Here is a 12150-nt window from a genome sequence, read left to right as displayed (position 1 = left end):
CCCTACAGCATCTTCCTTGGCAGCACGACGTGTATCTTTCAGGCAGCTCCTCAGAACTTGGAGAAGGGTGGGATGCTCTGCTCTTTTAAGGGACACTTTATTCCCTTTATTCAAGGACACTTTAAACCCATAAATGTCCCCAGGTTTGCCAGCCTGATAGTTCTCCCAAAATCCATATAAAAATGCCCCATGGACTCCACCTGGCCCTTGATCAATTAGCTGGCCATCCCTGGTGTAAAACATGACTCATCCTAACTTCAGAAGAGCCAGCACTGAACCTCTTGGTATATCAAGAGGTGAGGACCATGTGAGAAAATGATCTAGTGTCTTTTCTCACAGTGTTATTTGGAAGACTTCAGGTCTCCAAAATTTAATTGTAGATATCTATTGGGAAAGTTGGATCCAGGAATACACCAAGACTATTTACAAACCATGAATCTGTTTATATCACACATTCTGGAGTCCATGTTTACTAGCAGTTTGTTAATTCTAAAATAGAACTGTGGAAACCTTATTTAAAAGTAGTGTAAAAATTGTTTGCTTCTTCATCTGTTTCCTAGATGGGACAAAAAACCCACTGCAAAAAAATATTGAAAATACCATAGTCAATATTACAGGTTGATCACTAAGTCAGTTTTAAGAAACTAATGAAAATGCAGATGAATAAAAGAAATAAACATTATTTAATCTCTATGATAATCTGTATTTTTCCATGAAGCTTCACCTTCTTAGGTTGCAGAGGATGCTATGCAAATGGAAATAAACTGTCATGACATCTTAGTCAGCATCAAATCTCTCAGAAATGGCAGCATTTCTAAAATAAGTTCTCAAAACTGAAAATATCTTTCCTTGTGCCAGTAGACATCTGACTTCATAGTTTAGGATGCTTTACAATATCCTAAGCATCCCGAAAAGGGAAATACTTGGAGCAAGTCCCAGTAGAGTATATATTTTCTTTTTTTTTTACTTGCTAGGAACCTATTGTTACACGTGAAAAAATGGGGAAGCCTTTTATAAACAACCAGAATAGCACAGCACTATCTGTGTTCCAGGCCACTAGAAATTAACTGGGACTTTTTTTCAGACAAACTGCCTTCCTGGAAAAGTGTCTACACTATTACACAGTATAACATAATATTTCCTTAATTGCCTATCAATATCTGCCTTGAAGTGCAATTAAAATGACTGATGCCTTAGCAGAATGCAGTTTGGTCAGAAGCTGATAAACCCAGATAAATAAAAATGTTAATTTTCCTTCAAGGATAGATATACGTAACAATTCAGTGTCTCCCAAAAGAACAGATATATCTTTTGGAGATTTATCACACCAAATTTAATAGTGTTCTGTTTAGGTGATATTGAGCAGACATTTTTTTTTTTATTGTGGGATTTCCATCATCAAATTTAAGAGGCAGCAACTTCATGCTAGAAATTGGGCAAGAAAGGAATTGAAGGGGTGGAAGAGAATAGTCAGAATGACAAAAGATTATTAAATAATGCTATAGCAAATAATGTGGAATGGAATATTCTCAGTGTGGTTCTGCTCCACAGGTGAATTCAGCATTGGAATAATCTTTCTTCCAAAGAAGTTGCAACAGTCTTAAATATCAGTTAGTTAAGTGGAAGCATTGATGTCACCCCCTCCCCCCATTTATTATGCTATACCACTCAAAATTCTTCCTATTCATAAAACACATCACAATATTGCAAATATCACTGACTTTTGCTGTACCACAGACCTTTGTAGTATCACAGAGTATCTTTTGTTCTTTAGGCACTCATAAAAGGATATTTTAATTCTTCACAGTGAAAAATATTTGGACTAAATATCTGCTAAAAGGCTACCAGTTCTCATGCTTGTAATGTTATACTGCAATTTATAACTGGTAGCTGTATTTGTTTGGTATTTTTGGTTTTTATTTAAGATTTTTATATAGACCCTTGAGGTTTTTGGCTATTAATTTCACTCAGGTGTAAATCTGCCAGTACAGACTTTTCTGACTCCATCTTTTGTTGAGGACAAAGACATGCAGATTATTAACTGCTCATCTTCCTTTGATTCAAACCACAAATATATGATTATTACTAATAATTACACCAGTAAGCAATAACATAAACGTATTAACAATTCAACAATTTGGAAATGCTGGATTTGAGGTTTTGTAAAGACAGCTTATGACAGAGCCTGTTTATGTCTGTCAGACCTGTGAAATCCCTCAGTGTGGCCTCTTCTGTGCAATTTTGACATCCTGTGCATGTCCTGTGATATCATCTCATCACAATTGAGTCTCACTGGAACCTAAGTAGTCAGGCACCTATTACTGGCCCTTTGATACCATATTTATCCATGATGATTGTGTCTGAGTCAAGATATGACACCATAAAAATCCTGCAATAGGATACCCTCCAGATACCAGCTTTTTTGGCTAATCTTTTATCTGAGGAAGGAATCATGCAGGTAACAGCCAAACAGCACCAGGAAGAGCATGACCCTGAACAACACAGTTAAAACTTTCAATTTGTAACTTCTAAAAATTAATTTCAACTCCAGATTTATTATGATGCTTCTCCATTTCAATGTCCTAAAGCAGAGAAGTATGTTGACCAGAAACTTACCTGCAATATTTTAATGGTGACCCAGAGAATTCACTTCCATTTGATGTTGGCTCTGAACGGTTTTCAAAGTCAGACACCAGAAATACTGATAAACTGGCATTAACATAGCCAACCATACACCTAGAGGGGACAAAATGCTGTCAGCAGGACACAGCAAGATTTTTCCATTAATTGTTGTACCCAGGAGGATGTCCTCTGGGTTTCATAAAATCCAAAAGTACAATTTTCATGCTTATTAATATTTGAAAGGGATGTTGAAGCAATATAATAGAAATGCTAAAGTAGGTCAGATGAACAATAAAAGTGAAGCAATGGTAGATTTCTATGGGAGAAGGAATGGTGAAGATTGGGACTGGTTACTTTTGAAAAGTCACCTAAATGGTGAACAATAGGGGCAGAGAAAATAATGAGGAGTGTTAGGAAGATAATCAAAATATTCCCACTGTTACACTCATGGTACTAGCACAAAGGGAGACTAAATCAGGTTGAAAGATAATACACTTGAAACAGCTTTTTGTAAAATGTCCAGTTAATCATAGGAACTCCATTCTAGAAGATCCCAGGGTGACTGAATACTGTGAGGCAAAATTTAGAGAACACTGAGTAGAAGAAGTTATGTCCCCTGTTGAAGGGCTGTGGGTATCAGTAGAAGGCTCAAGTTTTGTGTTAGTAGAGCTGAGGAGATCTTGTGCTGTCACTGAGGAGATCTTGTGCTGTCCATGCTGCACCAACTGCATGCAAACAAAGGTAAGTGTAGGCACACAACTCATCTTGGTGCAGAGTGTAATGCACCCTTAGGGTTGGGGGATTTTGGTTTTGGGTTGGATCTTTCTATATATGGACTTTACACTGTTTGAAAAATTATATTCCAACACCATCTGGCTTTGTCTCCATACTGATTACATTTGGAACTTAATTTAATTCCAGTGTTTTTCTAGTATCATTGTGTGTCATGTGGATCTAATACCTACAGACATTTTTTGAAGGAAAAGGGTCCCTCTCTCTTTTAACTATTCAATAACAGAGGGTCTTCATACCTTAATTTGAGAAAACTCACTATTCCTGTGGATTTTTGTAACAGTACTTACTAATAACATTATTCAGAATGCTGACATAAACAGTTTAAATATAGGTTAGCTCCTTCAAAATATTACTACCTGATGGCTTCATCCGGAAATTCACTCAAAAAAGCAGCAGAAGTGTGAAAACATTGTACTAGAGTTTTGTGAAAAGAAGATAAGAGCCAAATGGTGAGCCAAACTACTTCCCCTGTGCAGAACTAGTTTCAAAGCCACTGAGTCATATTTGAGTCTTAAGATAAATATTTCTAAAGGTGTTGTTTTTTTATCCACAGTGTTCCTGAGAAAATCCTTCCTTATGCTTTCCTTAGCAATGAGTTGCTTACAGTGCCACAATATCCTGTAAATCTTTATAATGGTATGAGCAGAGGCACATGCTCAGGAACAACTGTCACCAGACCACTTTGCCCCTGAAGGGATTTTAACTCTTCATGAAAGCAAACAGAACATCCTCCCTAGCCCTAGCTAAAATGCCCAAATCCTTGCAGGACAGAAGTTAGCAGATCTCCTAATCAGAAGCTGCTGCTCCAGATGCCCTTCTTCTGCCAGTATGATTAAATGTATTGACAGTCAAAAGATGTCAAAAAGGCAGCAACAGATGAACTCACTTTCTGCAGCAGGGAGTAAAAAAATCAATCTGCCATATGTCCAACAGCAGAATGCAAGCTCTCTGTCACTGTCTACTGTTTAGCCTGGGTTTCTTTGAACAGCAGGGTTCCTTGCTTATGGCACTGCTAGAGTATTTGCAAACTGTGTCTGTGCTTGGCTGGATTCAGTGACCTTCCTGGAGCCCAGCAGCTGAGATTTCACAAGTGGCTGGGCAGTAACTATCTCATGCTTGCTGGTAGTGTGCACATACTAATATAATCTCAGTGTTTAGCAACACTGAAAGAAAATCCACTTAGGCAGCAGGGATTCAGATCACAAACATCTCCTGGAATAATTAATCTAAGAACTCTAGTTTTAGAAGAAAAAGAAATTGCTCTTCTCTGTAAGTATATATTGATATATTAGTTGGAAATTTCTTCCTCTTGCTAGACACTACTTTTTAAAGCAATACATGCTGAATCTTACATCAGGAAAAAACCCCAGTGTACAAGTTTAGGATGCTCAACAAATTCTTTACTAATTCGTATCAGCATTGCTTCAGAAAAAAAAAATAGGATTATATCCATGTACTACCAGCTGGGAAGTACAGCTTGGGCAGCATCCTGTCACACACAAAATCTCTGAAATAGCTCTGCCATGTTTGCCTTGAAGCAACCTCATGGATCACAGTCAGTCACTCAGCAACCCATTCTGTGAATATGCAGAGCACCAGTACCTATGGCTGGTATCTCTTACCTGAGCACAAACAATACGTTTGGTTTAGTGGAATCAGAACATACACAGACAGTAATACTGCATCTATTCAAGTAGTAAGTGATTTCCATGCACATCTGCTCCCACCTCCCCCCAAAAAAGCCTTACTTTTGTCCTGCTTCTCCTTGGCCAGCACAAGGTCCATATTTGTAAGCATAAACGAGGCGAGGGATGAAATCTGATGTCACTGCTATAACAAATGCATTTGTGATAACTGAAAGAATTCCAATGCCTTCCAGGATCCCATACCAGATGCCTGTTTAACAAGGACAGTATGTTTGCTCCAGGAAAAATAAGAACCAAAGTGCCTGAAGTACTGCATGATCTGAAGTAGTTTTTCCCACTGCACAATGTGTTTTTATGTAGTTTTTATACAAGAGTCACCAGTAAAAATTTTTACTGGTGACTCTTGGATAAAAACTTTACTGGTGACTCTTGGATAAATAAAATAAGTAAAAATACAGTAAAAGTAAAAATAAATTTTCTTATTGAACAGCTCATCACTGTCCTCATCACTGTGAATCACACCAAAGGAAGGTTAGACATACACATTGATTTAATGAGGCATTGAATTGACCCTGAAACTTTGCTAGAATGCAATTTATTTTGAGAAATCACATCTGAATCAACATGCAAAAAAGGTATTGTTCTGTGCTTCTATTAACTACATTATAGAGCTGCATTTTTTATAAATTATGTCTGCAGTGTATACCATGTATGGCTGTTGTCCAGGCTTGTGCCAGAACCCACAGATTCACACTGTTCTCATTCAAAGCTTTAATCAGACACAGGCTTTAGGCACATGATAGAATGTTCTAAGAGCACAAATCCTGATCTGCTATTTCTTGGTGTCGGCTAGGGATTTTTGCAATGCAGTTGGTTAGTGAGATTCCCTATTTACCTCTCTGAAAACACCAGAGATTCAGCATTGGGCAGATGAATTTGTTTTCAAGTTCTTCCTAAAGGTGTTGTGCTTTTGCATACTGCAAGGACAGAAGAGATTTTTAGTCAAAATATGTTCAGAGATCCTTTGCAAGAGTGTGTGGCTGGATGACCTCTGAGTTTTGTGGACCTTGTGTTTAGCAATGCAGGTGTGACTCACTGAGAGCAAGTTGTCTGCTAGGATCCAGACCCACCCTGTCTGACCCACCAGGGACCCAGTGGGCACAGACCCTGAGTCACAGGGGAGCTTGGTTTTGGCCAGGTACATATAAAACATACAGGTTCCTTACGGGATGGTGGCCACTTTAACTTGGCTTTCATGTTTCATCTGATCTGTCTGGTTATTATATTCAAGTTGAGCAGCAGCATGTGTTTGCACAATGTGTCTGCCACAACAAAGCACCTGCAGAGAACATTGATCACTTTATACCTTGGCTGTTCAGTCTCCCAGAAAATAATTAAAATATTATAGACTATTAATTGCATAAGTAGATTGGCATCAGATATTTGAAATTTTTTGAACAATCAAGAGATGAAAATGACTGAAAATACCTTAATATGATCTTGCTTGAAGTGGTCAAAGCTTTGACAACTAGCACATATATATAACAAACACCATACAAAGAGCTCACCTATATCTTTGGCTCTTGAAGCTAAAGGTCTTCTCCACTGAGTAACAAATTTGTAAGCATCAAGCCGAATTTCAATAATATTGTTTAGTAAGGCCAGAAGTGGTGCCAAGGGAAAAGCTGCCACAAAAATGGTTGTGAACCCAAACTGAAGAACTGGGAGAAAAAAAGGAAATATCACAAAATATCTTTTAGGATCTAACCCCAATGTCTAATATACCTAACAGTGTATGAAAATAAACAGTATGTATAAAGTATACAGACACTCATTATTATATCATACTATATAATGATCTAGTGGCAGTTGTGCAGCAAGTCCTTGTCAAAAGTTAGAAGAAAGAATGAAAAGACCCTGGAATGGTGGACAGCACCATCTAAATTTTGTAATTTGGAATTAAGTTCTGAAGTGGACAATTGTTCATTTAGAAATGGACATTTTTACTCCAGCATCTACTAGGATCTCTCAGTACTTGCAAAGATTTGGAATGAATACATTCCTCTTTATAATTCAGATGGGAAGCAGTTTGAAATTCTGTTTAAGTTTCTAGAGGTAGATTTTCAGAGTATGAGATTTCAAATTAATTTGAAAAGAATTGTGTGAGGGAGAAAAGGAAAAAAACAATCATGACATATGCAGTTCAGTCACATAGGGCAAAAGTTCATGTTTTTTTTAATATATATTTTTGAGCAGTTATTCTCCTCTCTCCTCTGGATAGAGCAGTGCCTTTTGGCAGTAAGTAACTTTGTAAATGTGAGGTAGTAAATGAGGGAGGATTTTAAACATAAATAAGCATGCTGGTCTGTACCATGCACTTCAAAGCATAAACACAAGACAAGTTTCTTTAGAAAAATAACAGCAAATTCTTCAGAAAAGTATGCAGATAAAGAACTGGGCTCTGGTTTGGAAAACAAATCTGGAATGGGAAGTGTTTCATAGATGGGAGGTTAGCAGACCATCAGCAGTGTGCTTAACTACATTTGTTTGGTTCTTAAAAACTTACTCCCATTCCTCATCTGCTCTGTGAAAATAAACACTTTTTTGCAGTCTCCTTAACTTCATATAGTGACAATTAAAAGAATTCACCAGCCCACATCAACAGAAAAACAACAACATTAAAATATAGTGAAAGAGAGAATGAAGGTTAGAGCCATACTCATTTCTAGGTATTCATCAAAGAGTCCATAAGCATTCATGGGCTGCAGATTATAGTCCTTTTCCCACTGTGGGAAGCTTGTTTTTCCCTGTGTGCCATACTCTTGCCGTAGTTTTCTCCTGGTCCACCAGTTTTGAATTAGCCTACATTTTAAATTAAATAAAAGAAACAAAGTAAAGAATATGAATGGCTATTTATCACAAAGTTGGAAGAGGTTAAGTGGGCACAACATATCCTGCAAAATTAATTTCCCAATGTACAGAAAATAGAGCATTAGTAATACATGTGGCTGATGACACAGCATAATAGGTATGAAAACAGATACAGTTGATGAGCTGTAATCCCAGCCTGTATGTTGTTAAAATGGTGAAAGGATTTTGATATATTTTCATTGTTTATTTACTTCTTTTTCTCTGGACAGAATGCCAAATCACTTCAGTGTTTGCTTATGCGGCAGAATGCAATGCTGCATGGAGATACTGAGCTCAGTAAATAAGAGTGCTAATGCTGCTTGATTCTTTCCTCTGTGTGGGACCTGGCATCTCTGCATGGCTCTACAGCGTGCAGGGTAACTGGGCAAGCCTGGAAGGAAAAGGCAACCCTGAATGGTGTCTGCAGCCAAACATTCAGAGGAGAAAGAGGCAGAAAGAAATGTCTGAACTACAGACAACACATGGTGGCTGAGAGATGGATGGATGACATAGCAGCTACCTCCACCTCAACAAATGGGAGACCTGTACTGGACATCAGGGGGAAGACACTGTTCCCAAAGAAATGCTTGTGTAAAACCACTGTGAAAGGCACTGAGCCAAAAGTGAAATGAATTCTCACATCTGAAATAAACACCTTGTCAGGGAGTTGCACTTGCTTGGCCAACAAAGGACACTAGTTAAGAGTTAGTATAGAGAGAAAAAAACCCCAAACCACAATGACAGAGATTTTCTCTGAAGCTGTGATTAGCCACTTTGTCTCAGTGAGAAAAAACATGATAGATCACCCAAATAATTCAGTCCTTTTCCTGACAATGCTTCACTTCTTGCCCTCACAGTGGCCTGCTGTGGTCTTTGAGTGGTGCAAAGTGACTGCAAATAGTAACTGGATTTGGATAAGGGTTTGGACAGCTGCTTTTTTTCTTGAATCTTAGAGATTATTTTTCCATTTACATAATTTATCAGAAAGATTACAGCTTTTCCTATCTTCCTCAAAGAAGCATAGGTGAAATTAAGTGCAGTTCAACTGAATTCAGGTACAGATGGCAGGGTTGCCTCCAAGCCCTCTGGCCATCCACGTTGTGTTGGCTGCCATCAAGCTCTTAGCAGAAAGGTGTTTTTCACACAAAAAGAAATGCGCTTTCTTGCAGCATTTCAAGGCTAGAAGGTGAACTGAAGGGTCTGGAGGGCAAACACATCTCTCATCAGAATAAGCTGAAGCATTTCACAGTGTTGTGACTGTGTCTTTTATGTTGTGGTTTTCCTTGTGACTTTGAAGTGAAAATTCATTTCACCTGAAGCAGTTTATTCATATAAAATTACTTGTTCTTAAACAATCTCCTCCTATCTCTATCAATCACCTTATTTTATTTCTCTTCTGTGCTCTTTGTTAAGTTTAAAAAATCTGTATTAATAGAAAGCAGAGAGTTCTAATGAAAACTGGCAGAAGTGGTAGGGAATGGAAAGAAAAGGATCAATACTGCTGCTACTGTTCCCTCCTGCCCATCCCAGCTAATCCCTGCAGCCCTAACAGCTGCAAAATACTGGCAAGCAGTGCTAGGCCCAGGAAAGATGGAGAAATAGCAAATCTCTCTGAACTTTACAAGGGCAAACTTTCTGACCATGTCAGCTCTCTCTTAGATTTTCACACTTGCTAATTTCCCTTGATGACCATCCACACTCTCTATCATCAACTACACTGATCATATTAAGTCTATATTAATAATATAAAATATGTTCATTAAATACTAATCAATAGGAATAAACCAATAGGAAAGGAGTAATTGCCAACCTTTTAGCTAGGGCACAGCTTCATGTTCCCTTGAAGATCACAAGGGAACGTGTCTACATACCAGTCAGTACATTTTTCTATCTTTCAGAGTGCATGTGCCAGCAGTGCATTTTTTCCATCTCGTACCTGCTCTTTCAGGCATCTTTTATCACCCAACAAAAATAGGATTTAGAACTTACTAGTATAGCTAAGAAATGATACATGTATTTTTCATGTAAGCAACATAGTGGTCACACAGTTATTTTTAAGGCGTTTTAGAACATAGAATACAATGTAACAAAACCAAGTACTTCTCATGTAGTACTTATTTGTTAATATCTATATTACACTTCCGCTTTTGCAAACTGTGTCCAATGTGGAAAAAATTCCCAAACATCATCAATATATTTGGAGATCTGTACCCCTGGGGAGGATTTTTTGCTGTAATGACTACTGCATCTTGCTCTTATTAACTGGCAATAAGGAAAACATAGACTTAATATTCTGTGACCTATAGAAGCATAGGTATTATATTTACTTACGGATATCCCAATTCCATGAAATTATTCCATGTCTGCTTTAAAACCATTATAATACCCATTTGCATACAGAGATCAATAAGGCATCCACTAGGGTGGCACTACAGGAAAAAAAAAAGAAAAAATATGTTAAATGGGAATAATGCTGAGTTTTAAAGCATTTCTTAAAGGCTATAAATGATAGTGGATTATTTACTAAAAGGAAATTAAATGCATTCTCCTTATTTTTTAAAGAAGTGTAAACTCATGGGAGCAGATGACCCTGTATCATACTGTCAGTATTTTAAGCTTATCACCTAATTCTCTGCAGAGGTCAGAGTCTGCTGAAACCAATGCAGTTTTCACAGCAGTGCTTCTAACGTGCTGAGCAACTGTGGGCAGGGCAGAGGCAAAGACCACCAAGTTTCTCCATTGATTTAAATTGTTTTTGGGGAGGATGACTCTACATCAAGTCAAAGAATGAAGAGAAAATTCCTCCTGGCTGCACATAAACCAAACAGTCCTTGCCTAGAGGATAGACCTAGAATTATTAATTGAGTACTATTTAACATCTATGACTGAGTAGACCGTGCAAAGCTTTTCTCTTCTCAAAGAACAAAAAAGCTCTCTCTGCTCAGCAACAATTCTTAGTGTTTTTTCTTGAGTGCTTGCTTGCTTTAACAGTGGCTCCAGCCACTGAAGCTGTGGTGCTGCTTTTGGGAGAGATCTTCAGATAGTACAAATGTAGGTAATTTTTTATCTGGTATTGGAACAAACAGAAAGGAATCAAAAGCTTTCTACTCTCACACAGCACTTTGTGCAATTGGCTTTGCAGATCCAAACAGTGTAGTTCAAACTGTATTTTAAAATCTTGGGTATTACAGATAAGTCAAACAAATCACTGTCACAGAACAGGAATTATTTCTCTCTAACTTTTAGGGAGAAAAATTGGTCATTACCTGGAATAAAATGAGATATTAATTTCTTATACATACTTCATTACCCAGCTCTCAGAACTTGGATCACTGCTGAGGTTTCTGCTGACCTAATTTAGCATCTCTTTAGATTAACAGGGTGACAGGATTGGTGTTTTTTTTTGTTGTTGTTGTTGTTTCTGTGGTTATTTTCAGGGTTTTGTTTTTTTTTTGTTTTGTTTTGTTTTTAATTTTTTTACTTCTCTGTCATTACTAAATCATCATCCTTCTGTGTTTTAGGAATTGGTCACAAGTGAATATATCCTGAGAGAGGCGGGTGCAGTGTTAATGAAGCAGCAGCAATGTTACAACCATAACATCAATAATATGTAAACTGTGGTCTAAGCATGTCCATGGACACTGGACTAGTGTTACTAAATGTCTTAGACTTGGCAAAATTCAACAGGTGAAGAGAGGGGTATTGGAGGGATATCTGGACATGGTATTCTAAAGCAGGTTAGTTCTAATAAGACCTAGCAGAGGTCAATAAAGTTAAGACTTCTTTATTATTAGACTCTTTTTTTTTTATTATTAGACACTTTTTTCTCTGAGAAAAGCTAAACAGGACTACTAAGAATAGCTTCCACCAGCAACTGACCCAACCTGTAACACCTTATTGTTGCACTTTCCTCACAAACCTGGCTCTCTTTTCCTTCTATCTTGTTTCCTGCAGAAATATGAATTTCTTTCTGTATTCTCTGATCCCTCTGTGAAATGAATCAGCCAACTGAATCAGCAGGAGACTAATTCAGCCAGAAAAAGGAAGCTTACTGCTGATACAAGGCTCCTCACAGGGCTGGACAAGTGAGAGCTAATGCAGAGGAGGAGGAAGGAGCAAGCCTCAGGGGCAGGACTCAGAGGAAGACCAGAACTCCTTTCCTTTGACAGCAGCAAGT

At 37.8% G+C, this 12150-nt stretch overlaps 1 protein-coding gene across 16 annotated transcripts in view; it reads right to left on the bottom strand.

Annotated features, from left to right (window-relative positions):
• Window positions 1-12150, bottom strand: part of ANO4 (anoctamin 4) — a 200469-nt gene that overhangs the window by 7405 nt on the left and 180914 nt on the right. For all 16 annotated transcript variants that reach the window (XM_085568934.1, XM_085568926.1, XM_085568921.1 and 13 more), the window contains 5 exons: window positions 10305-10402; window positions 7783-7925; window positions 6632-6784; window positions 5166-5313; window positions 2617-2736 (listed from right to left, as the gene is read on the bottom strand). In XM_085568934.1, the coding sequence (XP_085425060.1) occupies window positions 2617-2736; window positions 5166-5313; window positions 6632-6784; window positions 7783-7925; window positions 10305-10402 (662 nt within the window). The remainder of the gene's footprint in view (window positions 1-2616; window positions 2737-5165; window positions 5314-6631; window positions 6785-7782; window positions 7926-10304; window positions 10403-12150) is intronic.

Source organism: Lonchura striata, chromosome 1A (genome assembly GCF_050655825.1).
Source record: "Lonchura striata isolate lonStrDom1 chromosome 1A, ASM5065582v1, whole genome shotgun sequence".
NCBI lineage: Eukaryota > Metazoa > Chordata > Aves > Passeriformes > Estrildidae > Lonchura > Lonchura striata.
Note: the sequence above shows the minus strand (reverse complement) of the source record. Positions and strands in the feature narration are given on the sequence as shown.